The following is a 24,652-nucleotide window of genomic DNA, read 5'->3' as shown; positions in this document are numbered from 1 at the left end:
AGTAAATGAAGAGAGATATAAAAAGAATAAGCTCTCTTTCTCTTTCTTTCTTTCTTTTCCTTTCTCTTCTTTACTATGCAAACAATCAATTCAATGGACAAACAACCCACGATGGAGAAACCTAAACGTAAACAAGTCAAGAATGCTTGTGGTAAGCTCTTTTCTTTCTTTTCTATTCTTTTACTGACTCTTTAAAACAGTCAACTGTCAAAAGGCATGCAAGAAGTGTGATGATGGAAGACCCTGTAAACGATGTATCAAATTGGGTTTAACAGCCACTTGTCGAGATTCTGATCGTAAAGAACGTAAAAAGGGTGTGAAGCGTGGTCCTTACAAGAAAAGACAAGGATATAAAGAACAAGTGGTCTATCCGAAATTAACAGAAGAAATCATGGTTCCCAGTCAAACTCACTGGACACCACAAGATTTTTTATATCAACCCATCCTGTCTTTATCACCCACTAGTAGCTTTGCTTCTTCTGATGACACGTTACACTATGCATGTGGATACACTGAGAACAATAACATGTTGGATCACTTTTATCCTTCATTCGAAACAACCCAATTTGAAAAGCTATTGTCGATGCCTATCGAACAAGAACAACAACAATACGAACTCAATCTATTGGAAGAACCTTCTTATTGGTATCCTGTTCATTCATCTTCACTACCCATTCAACCACCTTCATTCATCGATTACACTATACCACTTCAATTCAATCCATGGTCATAAACAACATAGAAAAAAAATTATTTTATAGATGAAATTCATTTCAATTCATTATGCCTCTTTCACTTTTTTTATTAGCATCTCATTTTCATGACACAAAAGGCCTTTTTATGTATTTATGCTTTCTCCTTCATCTTTTATGCTTCATTTTTTATTCATCGTTACACTTAATAAACACTGCAAATGATCTAAAAATAATTTAGGCAGCAGCCTTTGCACGTTTCACACAATCACGTTTCCACCCCCACCCTCCAGGCTCATCACCTGGGAAGACCAAGGGACGAGACAGGGTCGATCGATTGTCACCTACAGTCGATCAGAGGCCTTGAAAGGGGAGCAGAGTCATCGGTCTGTGCCTCATCCTGCTGTGGATCCTAAAGCCGGTCTTCTCGATCCGGACCACCGACGACGGCCCCGACCAGCCGATGGGTTTCGAAGAAGGGAAGGTCTCGATCTCTACCAGACCCGTCCGAGGCACCCGCATGATGTGGGATTCAGCCCACACAGAGAGAGGGGGGGGTGTCAGCATCCGGCCCAAGAGAGAGAATCCAGTTGAACCGTCTGTCGCCCAGGGCCCCTGTTTTGGACAGGATGAATTCGACTGGCTGAAGCCTTCAGACCGCCCGCAGCCAGCCTTGGCCTCGGATCACACCCTCCAAGATGCATGTGGCCGATCGAGCGTCTGCGTCCTGTCCAGCTTGGCACCCCATTCGTCTGATCGCTCCAGACCGTGATCGGCCGAGTCAAACGTCATCCAACCAGGTCAAAGCCCAGGGATCGGCGGTTGTCCATCGTCTTGTCCATCCACAGGGAGGCGGCCAAGGTCCGTTGGCTGGTCTAGTGGTTCGTTCGGTAGTTGTCTGCCAGGGCAGGGATCGGTGGGCCATCACTCATCCGCAGTGGATCCGTCTAGCGCGTCTCCTTGAATTGTGTCTGGTCGAGCTACGAAGCAGAGGCCAAGGCGTCCGTGACGATCGTCGTTCGATTGACTGGATAGGATGGCCTTGGACAAGAAAATCGTTCTTGTCTCTGTTTCTGTCTCCTACTTGGCTGTCAGGACCCTCCTTGGCTTCTTTTTTTGCCTTACTTGAACATAAAATGGATCGCGGTCCGGATGGGCTCGCATCCACCCATCCCAGTCCCTACTTTAACATCGAATTCAGGTATTGAACCTGACCTGACCTTTCGTATCCCTCAAACCCAAACAGACGCACGCCAAGCAATACGCCATCAAAGACTAGGACGGTGGTAAACTGAATCTTAAGTATCCCTACCCTCTCTGGTCTCAGTCCCCTTTCTTTCTTTACCCAGCATCATCCTACCCACCTGTTCGATCCACTGAATGATCATCTTCTAGAGCAGAATCATGTCTCCTCTTCTCATTCAGTCAGATGCCCTCTCTGGTGCATGCTCTTTTACCACGTGATACGATGATCGGAAGGTAGCCTCCCACTTTTCTGTGCTTTATAAAGAAGCATTCAACACGTTTGTAGAATGAACATTGGCTTCTTGCTCTGCAAGGATCACTGTCGCCACAGACACCCACACCATCAAAAGCCACTGCATTTTTTTTAGTGAACAAAAAAATAAAATAAAAAGGGGGGAAATGCAATTCATGTTTTTTTATTTTTTACTGGCTTTTTGACCTGTTTTTAATTGCTGTAGTCTTCGATCGTCCACCCTTTGAAGAAATTCGACTTTTTCCATGTAACCGTCCTTGTTCTTGTACTTCAAGTCATCCTGAATGTCTTCTTTTTCAACAAATTTTTGCCAATCCAGCTTGCTTTTCTCGAGTGTGTTCATCTTTGGTATCTTGATGTCGTACTGTGAGACGAGTGAGGAAAGGATGGACTTTGGCCGGTTGATCTTGCTCGTCGTTTCCTTTCTTTCCGGTTCCTCTTTGACCACGCTTTCTTTGATCGATGGCCTTTCTTGCCCTTTTTCTTGGGTCGGCTTTGTGTTGTTCATCTCTTTCCAAATAGCATCCATCTTTGCCTTTTTTTTTAAGGGATCTTCTGTTTCTTCCAAACTTCTTTTTTTGGTTACTGTCGCTGTTGATTCTTCCTCAGCTTCTGATTCTTCAATGTCTGATCCTTCTGATTCTTCATTTTCTATTCTACACGTTAACCTCATGCTTGTCATTAGACTATTCCTAATACCTTCAAGAACAAAATCAGAATCTTCTTCTTCTTCTTCTGATTGTTCATTATAAAGATCTTTTAAACTATATTCTTTGGACATTTTTAAAGAAAGAAAGAAAGAAAAAAAAAATATAAACTATTTTAAATCCAGTTTGTATTTGAGTATTCATAGGATCACTTAAGCAGAAAAAAAAATAATAATCATTTTAATTCAAGGTCTCAACCATATTAGGACTCCACTCAAAAGATATTACTTTCATCACCAATGACTCTTGAAAGAGGATGTTGCACAACAATGGGGGGTGTGCGCCGCAGTGTGGCGATCCATGTTCCAGTGGACGAAAATGACTTTTTTTTACCGGACACCTGGTCGGACCTACGGATGACTTGGAAGTGGAGATAGCCAAGAAATTTTAATCTTCTTGCAATGTCAACCACTTCAGAAAGTTCTCAGGGTCAATTCAGTTTTTATCACTTTGATCAAGCAAGCGATTTTGGCATAGAAACAGAGAATGGCGAACGTATAAGGAAAAGAAAAAGACCTGGACGTAAACCGAACCCGCCGTCAGCTGAGAAACGAAGGGCACAGAACAGAGCCGCTCAGAAAGCATACAGGCAAAGACATCGTGAGAGAAGAGAGAAGGAAGAAAAGACGTTGGAGGATTACAAAAAGGAAAATGAGGCACTCAAAAGAAAATGTGCCCAGACGGAATTTGAGGCGAATTACCTGCGAGCTATCGTTCTTCAGTTGACATTGACCAGCTTGGTTCAGCAGGGTTCCGTAGCGCATGCCTGGATGAGTGAAGACAGTGATTTGGACATGCCTAGTTTACTAAAGTTGATGTTGGATCGCAATCAACATATTGCACAACTCAGCAGGGCATTCCGTGCTCTCTTTCAAACAGACTCTGTGATGAGCTGTGGTAAAAAGCTCTCTAAAAACATCAATTCAGTCGCAGTCTCTTACAATCAAGACATCCTTTCCGAAGCGATTCTATCCGACAACCTGGAAAGTATCCCCTCAGGCGATTCGGAAAGCATCTCACTGGACAATTCAGAAGAGAGCACTCCACCACAACATGAGCACTCACTCATCCTACACAAAAAGCCTTTGAAAAGCGTGCTGACCCAACCCCCTTCACTTCAAACAGCCGACGATTTCATCCACATGTCCCCCTTACAAGCCCTTCACATCTCTCGAATTCAGCTCAAACTGACCAGCATCATGGGATCAGACACGATCACAAGCCTAAAACCTAGTAAGTCCATCTCTCTCACTCTCTCCTCCTGCTTACTCACTCAGTCGCACAGCTGCCCTACAGAGAATCATACCTCATGATATCCGTATTGACTATATACCCGTGAGCTCCATACGAGATCGAATGATCTTGTTTCAAGATTATTATGATGCTGATGACTGTTTTCAATACTTGGCTCAAACCATCCTCTTCACCGGTGGCGATGTGAGAAACATGAAGAATTGGGTTTTTCATCCAGATTATTCTTCAAAATTCTGGTTCATCTCCCATCTCTTTATCGATCAAGTAGAGATCAATCAGATCGACAAACATATCGAAGCTCTCCTGGTTCAAACCAGTGATGCTTATGAACAAGGCATCTTTCATTCAACACGGTAAAACGGACACTGCCCCCTTTTTTTTTTTTTTCAGCCATGAGTCAACATCCAGTAGCCCAAAAGATCCCCCCTTCAAGACATCTACGCCTCATCTTTGTTTTCCCACGCAAGAAGAAGTAAACAAAAAAAAATAAACAAAAAAAAAATAAACGTTGTATCGCTTCATTCTCCATGAGAGGGACCTGTAGAAGGTGTTGACCACTGACACCATCGAATGACCACTGAATGGGATTCTAAATTTAAACTAAACCTATTTGGGCTTTGTTTCTATTGTTAACATCGAAACTTTAAATTTTTACCAAACTTGTCCTAACCTTCCAAAACGAGTGGAGGTACATGCAAGACAGGGTTCGTTTGCATAAATTGTACGACATCAAAGGGGTTGCATTTGGATGAATCTGAATGCATGGGCGAGCCTTTGAGTGTCGATACGATAAACATTGCAGGCTAAACGGGCCAAATCATGCTCACTACTTTTCTGTCTGAAACACCTCTTCAGCCTTGACTCGTTCCAAAAAAAAAAACACATCTCAGCCTGACCTTACCTTTCATCGTCAAGAACAAGCTATTAATAATTCCCTTTACCAATTATGTCACTTGTAAAAGAAAAAAAATCATATAAATAGCGGCTCCTTTCTTCTCATCTTTATTACAATATCAATCAAACAAAAACAATGACTCAACGCTTCTTTTCTGCTCTCATCCTCTTCTTTGCTTTCTTTGCTACTCTCGTACTCAGTGCTCCTGCTGATGCCTGTAATGGATTCCGCATCACGTCGCCCACGCAGTCCAACTTGCAGTGGACCTCGGGTCAATGCTATCAGGTCTCTTATGATCTTGGACAGAACAAGGCCGGTAGTTCAACAGTTTCGGTCGATCTCTACAGTGCTCAAACAAACAAAAAGGTGGCTTCATTGGTGACCAACGCAAAGACGACTACCTTGGGCGCCACGGACCCCTTCAATCTGGATGCTCCCAAGACTGGAAACTATTATTATCGTGTTACGTTCAGTAACGGTCGTAATTGTGCACCCAAGAACTCGGTGACCTTTCACGTTACTTATAATCCCCATTCTCCTCCTGCTACTTGCTAATATAATAAATATGTATAATTTTGTGTGTATAGGTGTTGTGTGTATAGTTGTTGTGTGTATAATATATGTGTATATGCTTGTGTGTATATGTGTGTGTGAGTGAGTGTGAGTGTGTGTGTGTATGTTTCTCCTCCTCCCCCCTTTCCCCTTTTTTTATTATAATTGCTTCCATTGATAAATCCTAAGTGGAGAAGGCATGTTTTGATTGTTGTTGGTATCATTCGATCCTACAAAAGTATCTTCTGTTTCATTATGGGTCGAGGTTGTATAATTATTGATGATTCTAAACTGTTTTTTGTTGCCTGTTTGAGTGACTGTTGGTTTAGGATGTTGCATAAGTTGCAGTGAATTGTTTTTATCAAACCTTGTGTTGAAACCATATTTTGGATCAATGAGTATAAAGGGATAGTTGCCAGGAAAGGGCCTATCGGATGCAGTTGTAAGGGCATTTTGTTTATCAGCATCATTTGATTGACTGGATAAAATATAATTCTCTGTTTGTACCCCTATCGCTCCTTTGCGTAATAATTTAGAGTAATCTATTGAACGCGTATGGTTATATAAATGAAAACCCCACAAGACTCTCCCCTTTTTTTTATTTTCTTACGCAAACCACAGGCATTACATAAAGTTCTTGCACCATCAGGTCCACGACGCCATTCTGGAGTCTCTGTTGTTCTGCAAGAATGGCATTTATGGCCCAACATGCTCAACTTCTATGATGTGTAGGTTAATTGGATGATAAGATATGCTGTTCTCTCTCCTTACATTTCTTCTGTAATATTTATATCCTCTTTGATTATTTCTAGCTTGTCTAATAAGCTCATAATCTTTTTGCTTATCACTCTAATCATCCAGTATTTAATATATCGCAAATAAACATCATTATTCAATATTTACATAATCATCGTCTTCCTCTTCCTCATCATTTTCACTATTGAATTGTGAATAATCTCTTTTGTTCACACTTTTGGCTGCTCCTTTCAAGTCTTCACATATTGTTTTGGCGAGATTACATACATTATCAATAGTATTTGTACGCTCTTCAAGGGTATAGTTGGCTTTATGTTGCTCTTGTAAATCTTTTAGACAATTATATAAATTGTAACACTGCATCTGAATCTATAAAGAAAAGTTAATTTCACTTGAAGTGTATAGTTATTTAGGTAGTTACTTGTTGGATAGACTCTGCTAAGGCTGGAGTACAGGATTCTTCATTTTTTTGTTCATTCGAAATGGGTCTGTGATAAAGTCAGAGTGTTTCAATATCAATGTCACAAGATTTATAAAATATGTTTTTACACTTTTAATGGTTCATCTGAGCATAAATCAGCAATGTTCATATTGTTTCAAATAAGAATAAGAATAATAATAAGGAGAAAAGAAGAAATAAAAGGCTAGCTCTGAGATCAAATATGAAAAGCTCCTTATTTATTTACACTGCAGATCTTGTGATTGGTTTTCCTGTCAAGACATCTATAATTTCTTGTGCATCCAATGTTTCATATTCAACAAGCGCATTGGCCAACCGATCTAATTCATCGCGATGTTCTGTCAATATTCTCTTGGCTCTAGCTTGTGATGATTCAACTAATTCAGAAATTTCTGATTCAATCAATTGTTTTGTTTGTGCGCTTAACAATTGCATATCCTCATTATCAAAACTGATCGCTCCTACTTTATCACTCATACCGTAATAGCGAACCATTCTTTTGGCAACATCAGTGGCCTTTACAATGTCACTGTGTGCTCCACTCGTCACATTTTCCTCTCCAAATATTAACTCTTCTGCTACTCGACCTCCCATACAAACATCGATTTGTGCTATGAATTCTTTCTTTGTAAATGAATCCTACATATGCAGAGTCTTTAAAAACATTTCTTTTTTCATCCTTTGTGTATGTGTACCTTATCCATTTCAGGTAGTTGTACGGTCATACCCAAAGCAGATCCTCTTGGCATGATTGTTGCTTTATGTAAGGGCATTGCTCCTGGCGTATAGTATGCTACTAGAGCATGTCCTCCTTCGTGATAAGCAGTCAGCTTCTTACTTTCATCAGTAATCACTGCCGATCTTCGTTCGGCCCCCATAATGATCTTGTCCTTTGAATGTTCAAGATGGCGTAAATTGATTTCTTTTGAACTTTCACGACTTGCTTGAATAGCAGCCAAGTTTACCAAATTGGCTAAATCAGCACCACTAAATCCTGGGGTTCCTCTAGCAATAACACTGATATCCACTTCACTAGCAACATGCATCTTTCTCATATGATGCTTCAAGATCTCAATTCGCCCGCGAACATCAGGTAAAGGTACATTCACAAGTCGATCAAATCGACCAGGTCTTACAAGCGCTTTATCTAAAAGCTCTGGAAAATTAGTAGCAGCAATAAATATCACACCCTCTGTTTGAGAAAATCCGTCAAGATCCACAAGCAATTGATTTAATGTTTGTTTCATATAAGATTGATCTTTGGGGTTTCTTTTTGATCCAATAGCATCAATTTCATCAATAAAAACAATACTGGGTGCTTTGGCTCTTGCAGCAGCTAACAAAAAATGGAGTTATAACTTGATTTCTTTTCTTTTTCTTTTTCTTTTTACCAAACAATTCACGAACTCTTCTTGCACCTACACCCACATACATCTCATCAAATTCACTCCCACTCATAAAAAAGAATGGCACATTAGCTTCACCAGCAACAGCTCTTGCAAGCATCGTTTTACCCGTACCAGGAGGGCCGGTAAGCAAAACACCCTTTGGAAGTTTACCTCCCAATTCTGTAAATCGCTGAGGATTCTTCAAGAACTCTACAATTTCTTCCAATTCTTGCTTGGCTTCATCCACACCCTGAACATCCTCAAATTTAACGGTTGATTGAGTTACCGGCTCATATTCGGTTTGTGTTGTCGCTGGCTTTAGCAATCCAGAGTTTTCGAGGGCCAAGGAAAGGATGGTGAGGATACAGAAGGCATAGGTTAACGTGACACCCACCCATCGAAGTGCCTTCCAAAACATAAACTTGCGCGCCTCTTCTACAATCACATAAATTGGATTCGCCTTGTTTCCCCCGGTTACAATCGCGCCTTCTGAGGCTTGTCTTGTGTTGGCCATGATAGCTTGCTGGATCATCTCTTTTGGGATACCCTTTTCTTTTAATAATCCCTTTGCACCGGATTGCTCTAGTTTTTGAAGAATTCTAGTCCATATCAAATCAGCTTTTCCAGTTTGTGCTAAGGCTGCAATGTAGTATTGCCAGCACGCTTCATTTTGAACAAAGTCGCCACGTTCAAACCTTGCAATCACTGCATGAGGATTGTTTGTCCTTAACCATTCCTTTTTTTACATTAGATTAATTTTTTTTTTTGGAAAATGGGTGAAAGTATACCTTGTAAAGTGTTGCTTGTTTTGTAGCATCCTGAGGAAATGAGTTGGCTTCTTGTTCTAGTTTATTGAGCCGACGATAATTCATGATTCGGCTAGTACTGCTGCTGCTATTTGAAAATAATGTACGACTTTGAATCTTGGATCTATTTAATGCATGAGCCATTTCAAACACTGATGAGGGCTTTGCTTCAAGCAAATGAGTTGCATTCCTAAATGCTTTATGAATTTGAGTTTGCTCAGGTCTTATTGCTGGTAACTATAGGAAAGTGTCAGAATTGATTCTAATAAATGGCTCATGTCTCTATTTTACCGCAGCTTTATTTAATTCATTTCTTGATTGGTAGCTTTGAGTACTTGTTGAAAGGTATCTTGAATTTGTGCGTAAATTATAATGTTGAAAAAGCTGATTTGCTCTTGATGTTACATTATTCAGCTAGACAAAGAAAAAAAGAAAAAACACTGTTTTTAAGAGGACAGAATATGTAAGCTACACAACTTACCTTTTTTGCTAAAGAAAAAGCTTCATAAGCACTCATTGATTAACTATGAAAAAGAGTTTATTTCAGCTGACAAAGAAATGACAAGGAGAGGAACGTTAGATTACTTTTGTCGTTGGCTCGTAAAAGAAAAATAGTTGTCAAGTGTATCTCACCACACAAAAAATGAGTGGTCCAATGTGACGTAATATAAAAATTAAAGTAACAAAGATCACCCGTGCGTAACAATGGCAACATATTAAAACAGAGATCATTAAAGGGGCTCTTTAGAAAACAAGACAGGAACGCACCATTTGATATAAAGGATTGATTTATTGGGAATAATTACTTCTAGTAGCATCTATAGTCAATTGAATTGTTTTTATTTAAAAAGACACCAAGTCCTATTGTTAGTTGTTCTCTTTCTTGAAAATTTAGTAATTAATGAGTTTTCTCGTAAAGGTGTGCCTTTTTATATTAAAAGAGAATGATTTAAGCCATCTGACAGAAAGAAGAATGTGTTAACTTTACAAGCCCAAAGTTGAAGTATAACTCTACGTCATTGATACTACTTCCCATTTTTATTAGCAACTGCTGTATCTGAAAACATATTCTCAAATAATTCAACACACAAGTTACATCATTAAATTATAAATATACCACCATGCATGTCTACTTTACATGAACGATAGTGTACATTTAGACCAAATTTTGGTGGTGAGCCTATTTTTTTTTTTTTTTGTAAAGCTAATGAAGGCAAAATTCAACGGCGGCAACAAGAATACCAATAATCTCATCTTCACCACCCAAATATGAATACAATTTGACAGTTTCAGATAAAACATATATTTTTCGGACGTACAATGCTATGAAAAAAATGGATATTTGGAAATTAGCAACAGGAACAAAGGTAGAAATCAAAATAAAAGAATTCGCGTTCAAGCAACGTATATATTCTTCATTTCCACATCCTACTAATCTGATCTGAGCCAGATATTTATAGCTAAATAATTGGGATAAACCATGAGGTATATTCATAGACATTTGGTAGCTTTACCAAATGATCTTTTAAATTCTTATACAAGCTTGATCCTTTTAAAGAAATGCACATCCCACTTGTCAAAATACTAATTTTTGGTTTTCATATCTACCCTGATTTGATTCAAATTAATTCCAAATTATCTACTTGTTCAGTCATTCACAAGTACATCATTTTATATTTTTTATTTTTATTCGATTTTTTGCTATTATAAGATCAAAATATATCAAATGAACATGGCGGCATTTGCTGGATAAAAGGGTTCATTCAAGTGAAATTAAATGTGGTAAAAGTGCAACTTGAAGCTACCCGTTGGCAGTATGAATAAATATGTTTTGTTTCTTCTTGTTATTATATCTCATAATTAGAATTTTAGACATTTCTTATTACCTCTTAGTCATAGGGCATTGAAGCTTTATAATACCTTAATTGGAGTGAATAGCTGGCGAACGTTTTTAGTACTATAATTGAGAGTGTTAAAACTCATATTTCTTTCTTTTTAGAACCTACGTAAAACCATATTATCTGTAAATTTTAAACGGTTACATCATTAAAGCGTGGGTGCATTTTCGTTTGCGTTTGTTTTGTATGAATGGTAATAAGAATGATTATATTTAATTGCTTCCTGTGTACCTATTTTGTTATTCCTTTTGCTCATTCTAACCTTTCTTCACTGACGCGACAATAATTGAATGAAATAATAACGTCATTTTCACAAATATTATCCTCAAGTCCCTTTATTTTAGCCTATCTGTTTATTGTAAGATTGACGTCAGTTTGGCTTGATCGGAACATGAAATGATTTCATCGTGTCTGTGTTGACGCGTTAGAAAAAGTATATAAGAGGAATGATCGTTTAGCTATTACCATTTACTATAATTCGAATATATACAAAAAACATGTTTAGCTTTAGAACCTCTATCTTACAATCTCGTACCTACCTTGCTCGTAATCCCGCTCTCAAACGTACTTACGCTACGCAACAACAAAACAACCCCAAGTCTTCCAGTGGTAATGCTATCTTTTTGGGATTAATTGGTGCTGTTGGCCTTGGATTTTACTTTAACAGAAAGCCAGGTATAGAAAAAGATTAAATAAAATAAAAAAAAAACTAAATTCTTTTTAAAAGACAATTATGAAAACGCAGCACAAGTTTTTGATGAGAAGATGTATCAAGCAAAGAAGGCTGTTGGAGAAAAAGTAGATGATGCTAAAGACAAGTTCCAGGAAACAAAGAAGGATGTTTCTCAAGCTGCTCAAGGCGCAAAGGATCGATATGATCAAGCCAAGTTGAATACTAAGCAATCAGTGGATGATAAAGTAGACGAAGCCAAAACCAAATACGATGAAACTAAACACGATGCAAAACAAGTTTTTGATGAAAAAGCTGACGAGGCCAAGACAAAGTACGAGCAATCCAAAGCTAATCTTGGCCAGAATGCAAACGAATTAAAGAAGGAAGGTGAAAAGCAACTTGAAAATGCAAAGGAAAAAGGACAAGAATTGCAAGAAAAGGCTGGTGACAAAATAAAGGAAACTGGTCAGAATGTAAAGGAAAACGCTAAATAATTTATGTAAACGGACTTGAGCTTTTGTAAATAAATAAACACATCTACATTTAACTTTATAAAAACTTTACAATTTGTAATTGATTGGCAGGTCAACCAAGTATAAAACTCGCATTTATTCCTTTTAACTCTAACCAAAGCATATATAACAATGAATCACTGTACATTAACAGCAGAATTCATAATTTCTTCTCTGCAAAGTTTCATATGTATAATAAAAATAGAAGATTTTTTGTTAGGCTTTGAAAGCTTTACGAACTTATTCATAAAAAAGGTATCAAAATAGATATAACATGTCTTTTTTACCTTTGTAAGCTTTGATCAAAGAGTAACACACTTTTTTACCATTTTTATTCATCAATATATCTAATGTCGCTTACGTACGTTCTTTTAAAAGCGATTTTAGTTTATTCTTGTGCTATTATTGTACTACTTTATACTGCAATAACCTTAAGATACTGAAAGCTTATTAAAAACGCCTAACTGGTAAGTATGAAATTACTTGGCTCAATTTATTACCTCCTTTTTCAAATGAACCTCGTAGTATCAGATAGGATTTCTGCGCTTGGACCAAGTCAATGTGTAACCAAATTTACTTTTTATATGAGGCACTAGAATAAAATCCCCTCATACAAGTCATAAAGTTCACATCATCTAATCTGTAAACTCTGCCAATGATCAAAGCATACATATTTGTATTATAGTTTTAGAGAATTTAGTCTATTAAAGCAGAGATTTACAAAGTACGTTCATCATTGTTTACATAGAAAAAAGAAATGTATTATAGAGATTTAAAACAATTATGACAATTAAAGAGTCTACATAAATTTCTCAAGATAAAAACAAATGATGATATGTGTTCTTACTGTAATCCTTTATAAAAAAAATCAATGAGAAAGAAAGCTTAATAGAAAATATTCTCAATATCCTATACTAGATTAACAATACAAAGTATAAGATGCATTACTTGAGCAAAAAAGAGAGATAAGTTGAGACGTCAAGAGCAGAACATAATATCTATAGCACTTCGAGCCAAAAAAGATAAAGATCTTAACAGTGATTGGTTGTTAGTTTTATGTAGTGACTGAAACCTTTGCTTTGTGTTCCTTTATTACAATCGAAAAATTTGTGCAAGTGTTCGATATCGTAAAGTAAGAAGTCCTACCGTATAGGTCATATTCTTATAGCTTATTGACAATCGAAGGCGAGATCAACATAGGTTTTCAGTAAGAGAAGGGTAAATGCCCGTAAGCAAAAACAAAAGCAAAATTAAAAGCACGTGTATTTTTTTTAAAGTTACAATAAGATTATTGTTTACATGTTAATACATCACAAAATGAGTACGCTTAGTATTTCATTACTTTACATGAACATATTATGAAAATTTTAAGACTAGAGCCATAAAAATCCAATTAGAGAAAACTGAGATAAACAGCTTACAACGTTAATCTTAGATTGTAGCTGCAACCAACAGGAAGCACTTTTCAATTACGATGTTCGTACTGAAGAAAATAAAGTACTTTACATTAAAATTTGTTATTGTGTTTGGCTATATGTGTCAATACTGCTTTTTAATAACTTTGTTTTTATTCTGTCGCCATCATCATCTTGATTCTCTGAATGGCTTTAGCAGGTTGAAGTCCTTTAGGACATGTTTTTGAGCAATTCAAAATTGTATGACATCGATAAAGTGACATTTTATCCTGTAATCTTTCTCTACGCTCAGGGCCAAAATCATCTCTAGAGTCAACCATCCAACGATAGGATTGCATCAAGACAGCAGGGCCTAGATATTCCTCTTGGTTCCACCAATAAGAAGGACAAGAGGCAGAGCAACAAGCACAGAGAATGCATTCATACAGGCCATCTAATTTGCTTCTGTCTTCAATCGTTTGAAGGTTTTCCTTTTCTGGAGGGGGTGATTTTTGCTTCAAGTAAGGTTCAATGCTTTTGTATTGTTTATAAAAATGAGTTAAGTCAGGTACTAAATCTTTAACAATGTTCACTAATTTAAAAACATTAGAATGTTTTTTTTTTTTATATGCATATGTATATATTTACTGTGAGGCAAAGGATAAATCTTGAGCGACTTGGACGTATCAGGGTCAATACGAGCAATGCAAGCCAATGTATTAATACCTCCGATATTCATAGCACATGAACCACAAATGCCTTCACGACAAGATCGACGGAAAGTCAATGTAGCGTCTTCTTCATTTTTAATTTTGATAAGAGCATCCAAGACCATGGGCCCACATGCATTTAAATCGACCTTGTATGTTTGGAGAACTGGCTTCTCTAAGGGTTTATCAGGATTCTTTAAATATGTTAATTTACACTCTTTAAAATCATTCAATTAGTTACCCATCGATAAATATCAAAGGATTTGAATCTAATTTTTTTATTATCTGGTTCGTATGGAGGAGGAGAGGGATTAGCAATAGCTGTTTGATTGCTACTTGTTTTTAAGCTATGAATGAGACTCTTTTTTAAAAAAAAAGACAATTAGCATGAATTTTATACTTGATTTTTTATATTTTTACGATGTTTGTAGCAGCATAGAAAGAAGGAAGTCTAGTAGCAGTTTTTGATAATGTAAGAAAAGACATGAGAAAGAAATGTAAAAATAATGCAACAAAAAAAAAAAGATTTTTATTTGTTTGTTTTTAAAAGAAAGCTTCTGATTACATCACTTAATATAGCAAAATTAACAGGTTTTGAAATGTATGTGGAAAACCCACATTCTAAGCATTTATCAGCCACATCACTCATTACATTAGCTGATAGTGCAATGATCGGAATTGACTTCTCATCCTTGCCCAAGTTTTCCTTTTCCCATTCTCTTATCTCACGAGTCGTTTCATAACCATCTAATAAATGTTACACAACCAAACGTCAATTAAACGTCAAGCTATTTACCTTTTACGGGCATGAACAAATCACATAAAATTAAATGGTAATAGTTCTTGGGATGCTTCATATAAAGCTCTATACATTCTCCACCATGAACAGCGACATCTACACTCAAACCAACTCTTGCCAAGTATCTTGTTAGCACTTTTTGATTCACTAAATTATCTATACAAAGAGACACATTAACCAATTAGACTTTTAAATACAACTTAAATTACCTTCTACAAGTAAAACCCTATATCCTTTATCGCCTACATCAGCTTCCATACGCTTAAATATTTCCTTTTGTGTTGCAGCTCGTTTAAACGGTGTATCAGGCGTCGATGCTTGGCTCATTTGAACATTCAAATGCGTATTGTTAGTCTGTGTTGAATTATTAGATGTCCATGACTCATGCTGTTGTCTCAGACCGAAATACCAACGTAATTTGGTTCGTTTTAAAGGCTTGAATACAAATCCACACGTCTTGGGAAGCACCTCATCCTCTCTACCCTTGGCACTTTCGGTAATCAGTGAGCGCTGCATGGGAGTTGTGACCACGAGCACACTAGCCTGCTGCTGCTGCAGGGATCCACGGATAGCCTTTGTTAAAAGTAAAACTTGCTGTTCTGAGGATAAGTTGATCATGATATAATCATAGGAGGGCGCATAAGGATCTACCACCTTTTCGGTTGCTTCCATTTGACTTGTTGCAGTATCGATCTGAAAATGATTTCCATCGGTTTGTGTCATGAGCCCACTAAGGATTGAATGGACATGTTTCACCATCGATTCTCGAGACATCTTCCACTGTGAGACGATAAGAGCACGTAGAGGTGAGTTGCAAGTAGGCGTACGAGGTGGTAAGATAACAACCGAGTTAGGCGAATTCACCGGACTGTGGCCGATGGTTGGAATACGTAGGTCAGCAGAGGATGACCTCACAGTCTGTTTAGGAGGTGAGGTCTTGATGATGACCTCTGTTGTTGGTTTATTCACAGCTCCAGGATTCCGAACTGGAGGAGGTTTGAGTTGCATCGAGGCTGTCTTGGACATAAGTGCATCTTGTAATATCTCTACAGGACTATTGCTCGATGTCTCGACCAACTGGCTATGTTTTTTCGAGTGCGCCATTGGGGAAGGCATAAATTGATTTTTATCTTGATCTGATAAAGCCCTATTTACAAATGTCACGGGCATGTCATCTTCTCCCTTCTGCTGCTTTATCATTGCTTCCTTGCTATATCCATGTGTTCTGAAGAAAGGGTCGTGGTTTATCTCATTCTTAGGAGTATGTGGTTGAGGTTTGGTAGCATCAGCGGCAATACCAAATTTGACAGTAAAAAAAAAGACAGAGCCTTTGCCTTTTTCACTTTTACAACCCATTTTACCGCCGTGAAGTTCGATTAGCTGTCTGGAGATGACTAAACCAAGACCACTACCTCCATGTTTACGGGTACTCTATAAAAAAAAAGAAGCGATTAGAAGTAATTAAGAGTAATAAGGAGTATGGAGCCTACCGAACTGTCTACTTGAGAGAACGGCTTAAACATGATGGATTCATCTGCAGCATCAAATCCAGCACCTGTATCAAATACCTCAAACAGTAAAGTCAATTGAGATGCTTCTTTATCCAGATTTTGCAAGGTGCATTTAGTAAATACTTCTCCTTCAGAGGTAAATTTGATTGCATTCTAGTATGAATTATTTTAGATATTGCAGCAAATTAAACTAAATCTACTTACACCAATAAGATTTAACAAGACTTGTCTTAATCTTACTCTGTCGCCCAAAATAACATCAGGTATATCATCGTCTATCCAAAAACTAAGTTCCAAATCCTTTTGTATGGCCAAAGTAGACATGAGCTCATTCGTGTCCTCAATCGTAGTAACCAAGCTAAACGGTTCCCATTCAAGTTTCATCATACCAGCTTCTACTTTACTGAGATCCAAAATATCATTGATGACAACCAAAAGAGATTCAGCCGACTGTTGTATTGTGTGCACATAGTCTGCTTGCTCTGCAGTCAATTCGGTATCCAGTAAGAAGTTAAGCATACCAGTGATGCCAATCAAGGGTGTTCTGATTTCATGCGACATGTTGGACAAAAAGCGTGTTTTGCTCTCAGTTGATCTTTGAGCTGCATCATGCGCTTCCTTTAACTTTTTTTCCAATAGCTTATGATCATTAATATCCGTACTATATTACGTATTAATACAATACATTTTTTTACTTATTCATATAAATTTACCAGGTACCGAACCAACGCACATCGCCTGTATCTAGTTCATCCACAGATACACATTTAGCCAAAAACCATCGGTATTCACCTGTAGAGCTCAGCAATCTGATCTCAGTTTGCCACGAGACACCAGCTTTGTTCTGCTGCAGTGCAGGTAAATCTGGTAGTTGTAAGTTGGCTCTGTCTTCTGGATGAACACAGGACATGAAACCGAGACCCATTGTTTGATCAAAGGATTTCCCAGAGTAGCAGCTCCATTTTCCATTTGTGTAAGTTAAACCAGCGCCTGGAGAAAAAGTGAATACGATCTGAGGAATGGCTTCTGCCAATAGCCTGTACTTTCTTTCATTGCTTTCGATCTCTATTTGACGCATATTGCTTTCTTTTGCCATTTTTTGGTCATGTGTGTCCGTACTAAAGGTATGTTGGTAACTGTGTACACAAATAATATATAAACTCGAATTACCATGTTCCAAACCAATGAATAATCTTTCCTTTCAAATCTCTCAAAGGAACAATTCTCCACAAGAAGCAGCGATACACATTATCAAATCTTCTCAGCCTATATTCACCCGCAAACCCGTTCCCTTTTTCAAAAGCTAGTTCCCATGCCTTTTTGCATTCAGGCTGGTCATCAGGGTGCATGTGCGATAACCATTTGGGACCCAAATGGTCTTTTAATGGACATCCTGTGTATTGTAACATTCGATTATTCACCCAGGTGACTTGACCCGAAGTAGGAGAGCAAGTACTACAGGGAAGCACGATTGTTATTTTTCTCTTTTTTCTTTCTTGGATAAAACTTACAACACATGAATAGGTATTCCATCAATAATCAACCGCAGTAGACTTGGTTTGGGTGCAACCAAAAACCGATCCAATGTCTCCTTTTTTAAACCATGATAATGAAACCCATCATCTTCATGGCATTTCGCTGAATGTTTTCTAAATCTTTTTGACTTCTTTTTTCTCAGTCTCCGGCTGTGTTGTGATTTTTTCTTTGATTCAGTTGCAGATGATGAAAGATAATCTGTGTCAGTTGCCTTTGACGCACTCGATTCAACTTGTTCTTCGGATAGCTTTTCTTTTCCCTTGTTTGTGTGGAGATTACAAGTTTTATCGTTGCACATGACATGTGGTGGTATAGAAGAAGAGATGGGTAAACCTGTCGTAGGGCTCACTGCTCCCCAACCTTCGATGACCGCAGCAGAGGAAGGCGAGAGCGTCTTGACGTCCGTCAGACCGTCCTTTGCCAGTTGATGCTCTGTCACGGTCTCGATAGAGCTTCGAGTAAAGTTGGACATGAAATCCAAATGATTGGGTCTTTTTTCCATCGTTGGTGTTTCGCTTTCTTCTTCTTCTTCTATAACTGAACTTCTTTCTTCGCCCTCTTCCTCTCGTGTAGATGTCGTAGAGGATCGTCTGGTTTGATTGTTTGAATCTGAACTTTGCATGTTGGTGTCATTGGATGAGTATTGTCTATAAAAACGACTTTTTTTCTTTATCTGAAAACTCTGAAGGGCATTTGTAAAGCTAGCAGAGATAAAAGGCGCAAGTGAAGATATACTTGCTATCAGCACTTGAGGGTATGGCACGATAGGAGCCAAAAAGGACAAGATGGCAATTGGTGCTGGATGATGCTTTCCATTAGGTGGGTGAGTGGCATCGGAAGGGTGAAAGAGAGGAACATGAACGATAGAGTGTACATTGGATATGGGTGGTGGAAATGGAACGGATGACTTGTCATAATAAGTTTCTGCTGAATCAGGATTAAAGGCATCATCGTCAATATCAGGGGGAGATTGAAAGAATGGATTGACTTCTGAATCCATAATGGCTGGAGAAGGTGCAGGCGATTGTGACCAAGGGGAAGGCTGCTGTTGTTCATATTCATCATAGTTTTGTATAAATGCACTGCTTGCGATGTTCGCCTCTACTTCTTCTTCCACATCAATACAGCTCGAACCATCCACTAAAATCTCGTCCTTGTGTGACAGACAGGGTGTGGTGATCACTGGTAAATTCCAAGCGGATCTTCTTCTGGGCGTATAAGGACTACTGCTTTTTTCTTCAACTTGATCCAATAAAGCCTTTTTAAATAAATCCAAATTACATTCATCGCTTCCATACTTTCTTCTAGTAGAAGGTGTATTGTTGACATTTGAAGAAGATTTTCTACGATATTCTCTAGATAGTACAACAACTGTATTTCTCTTGAGTATTTTCTGTACACTTGGATTATTAATGAGTGGTTCAGGTTCAGATTCAAATGGTTGTAATCTTTCAAAACACCAAGGTACGTGATGAGGACCTGTCTCATGAATACGATGACTGTGTAAAAAATAGTCAAAATCTCCACCATTTTCTTCCTCACTTGATTGATCCTCACTTGCTGATTCTCGACTGATGGAACCTGTTTTGTTGTAAACTGCTTTTAGGCCCCAAGGACCAGAATAAGGATCGTTTGAGTCTTGAGGAATACTTAAAGCAATTCGAGTAGCATGAAAAGATGTACCTTAAGACGTATTGTAAATAAATATATTATTTTAGTATGAATACATTTTTGTTTATTATTACATGCTTATTACTAGAAAATATATTAACAAGTGCGGTCCACCAAGCATGAATATCTGTCTCTGTTGTTAATTGTAATGATGTTTGATATAAATTAGGTGCTTCAAATGAAAGTATTCTATTATTGATTGACATTGGTTTGTAAAAAGATTCATTGTGTTGTGGCTGTTGTTGTTGTTGTTGTAATTTTTGATGTCTTTTTTGTAGCAATTTTTGACCAGAATATAACTGTGCATGATATTTTGATGTGGCAGAATCTTTGCTGTTATAATCGCTGCTATTGATTTAATATTATTAATGTGTATTTTATTCAATTAATAGCAAAAAAAAAAACCTTGACATTGTAAATAGATTTGTTCTTTTTATGTCAAACACTTTATAAATTAATTAAATATGTCATTTATTTCTTTTTTTAAAAAAAAGAAAACAATGATAGAAAAGTAGAATAAAAAAAAAAGAAAAAAAAAATTGAGGAAAATAACAGTTGAGTTTCAATACACTTTTGGAACTACTTTAATGCAATGACGTATTCTTTTGTCTATTAACCCGTAGTTTACCTGAAAAATATAGATGCTTGTTTACAAATTGGCGTCTTTATTTGGTAGTAGTAATGAGTTATGAAAAAAAAAGAGAGAGAAAGACATGGTTGATTTGTTTATTTATTGTTTAAATATCTAATGTATATCTTTCTATTTTTTATTTAATATTCTGCTCAATGCGATCGATTTCAAGTTAAGGCTAAAGGAGAAGGAAATATAATTTTCTGATTGACCAATTATATATTAAAAATAAAAAATATATAAAGAAAAGCATTATTTAACATGGCCAATGTCAAGGCTATGTTTTTATTATTCATTAGTAGCTTTCGAAAACATAAAGTTTGGTTGTTGAACTGAGAAGATTCAAAATTGTGAGGTATTATGTATAGATCGAACGTGCTTCATAAACAGCTTTACAAATGTGTTTAAATGAATTAAAAGAAAATTTTCAATTTCAATATATAAATCATAAGAATGATGGATGTTTAGAAGAGAAGATCAAGTGAACTGATTCTCAATAATCTATAGAGTGTTTTGACCGGGAGACGATCATATTGCTTCTCTGACCATTGATTACAGAATAACCATTTCTGCATAAATTGATTTAACACCAAATTTGGAAAAGCTGAGATTAATATAGAGTCTGATTCTTAAAAGAGGCCATTGTACAAGTTCCACATTTTTGTAAACAAATCAAAACTTGACGACTCAAATATCCCACAGACATCAATTCTACTTTGGTCTAATTCCCTTAAAAAATCTATTTTCTGGTTTGCCGAGGTCTCCTTCATACGTCAGATAGTTAGAGATGGGTGAGTTCAACAAAATAAAGTCTGAAAAAGAAGTGAAAAATATACAACTGGTTGAAACTTGCAACTCCAACGATTTATATACTATCTTTTTAGAAATAGAAACCCAAATGACATTATGAATAATCAAAATATAATCAGTTAAAGGTATACATAGCAATTCTATTTGAAAGGCTAAGATAATATTGTCAAAGGAAACATTCTATATAGTCTGTAGGCTTTTCCCATTTTTGATTATTAACTAGTACTACGTTTTACAAAGTGATATTAAAAAAAAGCAAAGTTATTTTTGTATGCCGAGAAACAAAGGCAAACATTCGGCAAAGGCTGATATACACACTGGGCAACTTTTATCTTAATAAGCCCAAATATTAATAAAAAAATGACAGATGATTGATATATTTATCTCTTTGACAGACAAGCCTGTTGAAACGACCATTGGTTATCCAATCAATTACTGAAGATCAGCAAAAAGCATAAACAATAAAGAGTACAAGGTAACCAACTACGCTATTGAATAGTTTATGTATGATGATTTGAATATAAGCATCAGATCCTTGCAATTAATGTTGAACAAGGTTTGCGTATCATTCGCTTTCTACAACAATTGGTGATTTATCTCCTCGTTATGCATCTGCTGTTTTCCATAAAAGAGATTTAAAAATTGATACCGCAGTCTCTGATAAGCAATATAGGTATCAAGAGAAAGCGAAAGAAACAAAAGGAGAAAAAGAAGATAGGATAGAAATGTTATATGTGTAAGTGAGGTAACAAGAATTACGTTTAATAAATCCCACTATTCTCATTATTTTATTATTATTCAAATGCTGAGCTATTGTCTAGACAAATTACTGCATAAATAGTTGGACGTTTGAGTCCATTCCTGATATACAATCTTATTAAACTTACCATCTCTCTGCAGCTTACATCAACTAATAAATGTACCCTTTTGTGTATACAAAACAAAGCATAAAAAAGACATAGAGACAAATAACAAAGGTTAAAAATATTATAATTATTCTTTTTTACTATCATCTTCATCGTCTTTCGATTTCTCTTCCTTTTCCTCTTCTTTTTTAGCTTCCACTAAGGATGAGGCTTCTTTTGATTCAACATCCTGCTGCTGTGATGATGGCTGTTGATTATAATATTGTCCATAGTATTGTTGGAACCATTGATTATAAGCATCTTTTTGCTCTTGAGTCTGTGGTTGTCCATAATAATGAGCATAATAAGCAGCAGCAGCCTCTGCTACATCATTGGGTTCTGTACCATTTTCTGCTCCCGTTGCTGGAGGAGCTCCTGCTGCTGGTGGGGCTTGGTATCCTGCATAGTTGTATTGAGCATAGGCTTGGTACTGATCATAGCCATATTGTGCGTAGTACTGTGAATAATCATATTGCTGAAATTGCTGCTCGTAAAAACTATATAGGCACGCGTCAAAACACTTAATTAAACATTTCTTTAGTGCATGTACCTTGTATAGCTAGGATCAGAGTATTTTGCAGCATATTCAGGGTTTGCCTTTTAGAAAGTATTAGTTAATGTATGGTTATGATCCTTTACATTCTTACCTCGGCTACTTTCTCTTCTACTAATCTTTTAGCCACAGCCAATGCTTGTGGCTCGCCTATTAAATTTAAGATAAAATAATCTAGATAGTCTCTCTTCAATTACCTGTAATACAAACATTACGTTCCTCAGCGTTTGGATCTCCAGTCAAATCAACTTTAACTCGAGCTCCTGATTGTTCTTGGAAGTATCTAATAGTTTCACCTCCTCTCCCAATGATAAGCCCAACTACAGTTGTTGGAATAGGCACATAAATACGTTGATCGTTGGGGTTGCCTGGGTGACCAAGTCCATACTGTGAATAACGAGGTGCAGCCAGCTAAAATAAATATTAGATTCTTCTTCATCACTACAGTAAACTTACGTTAGGTGAACCGTAAACAATTTCTTCGATAAGACGCTTTGCATGCTGAACTGCTGCATCATCACCAATAAGCGTGATTACTCTTTCGTTATTAACATCATTTGAACTATCGGATGGAAGAAGGATCTTGGCTCTACTTTGTTGTTCAAATTCACGAATCGTTTCACCTCCACGACCAATCACTAAACCCACTTTGGGAACAGGTATTCTGATCGTTGCTGTATTATTAGCATTATTATTTCCTTGATAATGATGATAACCACTGGGTGGTGCAGTACGACTTGCTTCATTTGCCTTTGCATCGTCTACCATTTGTCGAATCATATCGCGTGCTTTGCTGATTTGGTCTGATTCCCCAACAAGATAAACAATTCTCTCTGGTCCAGAAGTATCTGAATAACATAATCAGCACCCTTTCTCTAAAAAAAGAAAAACAAAAAAAAACTTTTTTTTTCTTACCTTGAGCAAATTGAACTTTTGAAACACCAGATGAACGTTCAATCTTTTTCAAATTTTCACCACCTTTACCAATGAGCAATCCAACCATGTGATTAGGAACACTGTATTCTTCTTGATGACTTGAATTTGTGCCATAATTAGGCGTTGGTCTTCTCTCTTCTGAACCTAAGCCATATCGACGTGGCTCATTCGACGTGTCTATACATAAATAGAAAGATGAGCCTTTTTTTTTCTTTTTGCAAATGCAAATTATAAGTACATGAAGGCCTAGAGGATCCTGTATCGTAAGCGTTTCTTTTAATTTCACGGTCATTTTGTTGACTGGATGTTGAAGAACTGTCTTCATATCCGCGTTTAGTACCTATTTTGAATGATTATTTGTTTGTCTTTTTTTTTTTTTTTTTTTTTTTTTATTAAACTAATTACCAGAAGGCGATTGTTCTGTCACTGGTGTTGAAGTTTGCTTTAATTTCTCTGCAATAGCCTTTGCTCTAGAAAGGGCATCACTGAAATTAACTGAAGAGCCTTTATCGGTAAGAGAAGGTGGTGGTGGAACAGCTGAATAGTCTTTATCTTCCATTGAAGAAGAAAAAATTTGTATAGCAAAAAGAAAGCAGGAAAGACTTTTTTTCAAAAAAAAAAAAAAAAAAAAAAAAAAAAAAAAAAAAAAAAGCGTAGACAGTGTGACTTTATCTTTTTTCAAATGAATCAAACAAAGTGGATTCAAAGACTTTTGGTTGCTTGCGATGGAGATTTTAACCATGCTAAGAAGCAGTTGCAGTGGCTGAAGGAAAAAGTACTTGCTGACAGCCGTGGAAATAAAAAATCATGGAGAGACTCTAATTTAACAGAACAAGAAAAGGAACATTTGAATACTTTGATCGATCAACGTGTGCTTCAACATAAACCTTTACAATATATTCTTGGTAAAAATCCAAGACTTTTTAATGCAATCTTTTTGCCAATAAATTCTTTTAGGGACTCAACCGTTTTGTGAATTAGATATTGTAACAAAGCCACCGACACTGATTCCAAGGTATTTTATACAATGACAGAAAAATATGGAGAAAATAACAAGAATACTTTAGGTGGGAGACGGAAGAGTGGACAGATAGATTGATTAAAT

General features: G+C 36.9%; 10 protein-coding genes across 10 annotated transcripts; 5 read left to right on the top strand and 5 right to left on the bottom strand.

The window, feature by feature from the left end:
- Positions 1–93: 93 nt before the first annotated feature.
- RO3G_04759 (uncharacterized protein) lies at positions 94–733 on the top strand (the record flags this gene model as incomplete). Its single annotated transcript, XM_067659349.1, has 2 exons — positions 94–151; positions 201–733. 2 exons carry the CDS (start codon positions 94–96, stop codon positions 731–733), a joined length of 591 nt encoding a protein of 196 aa, XP_067515450.1.
- Positions 734–1,390: 657 nt separating this feature from the next.
- On the top strand, positions 1,391–1,900 carry RO3G_04758 (uncharacterized protein; the record flags this gene model as incomplete). Its single annotated transcript, XM_067659348.1, has 1 exon — positions 1,391–1,900. One exon carries the CDS (start codon positions 1,391–1,393, stop codon positions 1,898–1,900), a length of 510 nt encoding a protein of 169 aa, XP_067515449.1.
- Positions 1,901–2,353: 453 nt separating this feature from the next.
- On the bottom strand, positions 2,354–2,971 carry RO3G_04757 (uncharacterized protein; the record flags this gene model as incomplete). The annotated part of the gene is made up of 1 exon (XM_067659347.1): positions 2,354–2,971. The coding sequence occupies one exon, from the start codon at positions 2,969–2,971 to the stop codon at positions 2,354–2,356; it is 618 nt and encodes a 205-aa protein (XP_067515448.1).
- Positions 2,972–3,691: 720 nt separating this feature from the next.
- RO3G_04756 (uncharacterized protein) lies at positions 3,692–4,508 on the top strand (the record flags this gene model as incomplete). The annotated part of the gene is made up of 2 exons (XM_067659346.1): positions 3,692–4,130; positions 4,183–4,508. 2 exons carry the CDS (start codon positions 3,692–3,694, stop codon positions 4,506–4,508), a joined length of 765 nt encoding a protein of 254 aa, XP_067515447.1.
- Positions 4,509–5,181: 673 nt separating this feature from the next.
- Positions 5,182–5,601, top strand: RO3G_04755 (uncharacterized protein; the record flags this gene model as incomplete). The annotated part of the gene is made up of 1 exon (XM_067659345.1): positions 5,182–5,601. The coding sequence occupies one exon, from the start codon at positions 5,182–5,184 to the stop codon at positions 5,599–5,601; it is 420 nt and encodes a 139-aa protein (XP_067515446.1).
- An 885-nt stretch (positions 5,602–6,486) lies between these two features.
- On the bottom strand, positions 6,487–9,525 carry RO3G_04754 (uncharacterized protein; the record flags this gene model as incomplete). Its single annotated transcript, XM_067659344.1, has 8 exons — positions 6,487–6,723; positions 6,776–6,842; positions 7,041–7,453; positions 7,510–8,150; positions 8,206–8,938; positions 8,991–9,245; positions 9,300–9,422; positions 9,490–9,525. 8 exons carry the CDS (start codon positions 9,523–9,525, stop codon positions 6,487–6,489), a joined length of 2,505 nt encoding a protein of 834 aa, XP_067515445.1.
- Positions 9,526–11,403: 1,878 nt separating this feature from the next.
- On the top strand, positions 11,404–12,073 carry RO3G_04753 (uncharacterized protein; the record flags this gene model as incomplete). The annotated part of the gene is made up of 2 exons (XM_067659343.1): positions 11,404–11,581; positions 11,634–12,073. The coding sequence occupies 2 exons, from the start codon at positions 11,404–11,406 to the stop codon at positions 12,071–12,073; spliced, it is 618 nt and encodes a 205-aa protein (XP_067515444.1).
- Positions 12,074–13,658: 1,585 nt separating this feature from the next.
- On the bottom strand, positions 13,659–19,918 carry RO3G_04752 (succinate dehydrogenase [ubiquinone] iron-sulfur subunit; the record flags this gene model as incomplete). Its single annotated transcript, XM_067659342.1, has 11 exons — positions 13,659–14,077; positions 14,134–14,389; positions 14,848–14,942; positions 14,992–15,150; positions 15,204–16,425; positions 16,485–16,658; positions 16,746–17,166; positions 17,219–17,623; positions 17,676–17,960; positions 18,017–19,724; positions 19,798–19,918. The coding sequence occupies 11 exons, from the start codon at positions 19,916–19,918 to the stop codon at positions 13,659–13,661; spliced, it is 5,265 nt and encodes a 1,754-aa protein (XP_067515443.1).
- A 2,228-nt stretch (positions 19,919–22,146) lies between these two features.
- RO3G_04751 (uncharacterized protein) lies at positions 22,147–23,614 on the bottom strand (the record flags this gene model as incomplete). Its single annotated transcript, XM_067659341.1, has 6 exons — positions 22,147–22,555; positions 22,609–22,655; positions 22,706–22,761; positions 22,809–23,022; positions 23,068–23,459; positions 23,527–23,614. 6 exons carry the CDS (start codon positions 23,612–23,614, stop codon positions 22,147–22,149), a joined length of 1,206 nt encoding a protein of 401 aa, XP_067515442.1.
- A 330-nt stretch (positions 23,615–23,944) lies between these two features.
- Positions 23,945–24,106, bottom strand: RO3G_04750 (uncharacterized protein; the record flags this gene model as incomplete). Its single annotated transcript, XM_067659340.1, has 1 exon — positions 23,945–24,106. One exon carries the CDS (start codon positions 24,104–24,106, stop codon positions 23,945–23,947), a length of 162 nt encoding a protein of 53 aa, XP_067515441.1.
- Between the last annotated feature and the right edge of the window lie 546 nt (positions 24,107–24,652).

The sequence above is a fragment of the Rhizopus delemar genome, genomic scaffold (assembly GCF_000149305.1).
Source record: "Rhizopus delemar RA 99-880 supercont3.3 genomic scaffold, whole genome shotgun sequence".
Classification (NCBI taxonomy): Eukaryota; Fungi; Mucoromycota; class Mucoromycetes; order Mucorales; family Rhizopodaceae; genus Rhizopus; species Rhizopus delemar.
This window is presented reverse-complemented; position numbering and strand designations above follow the sequence as displayed.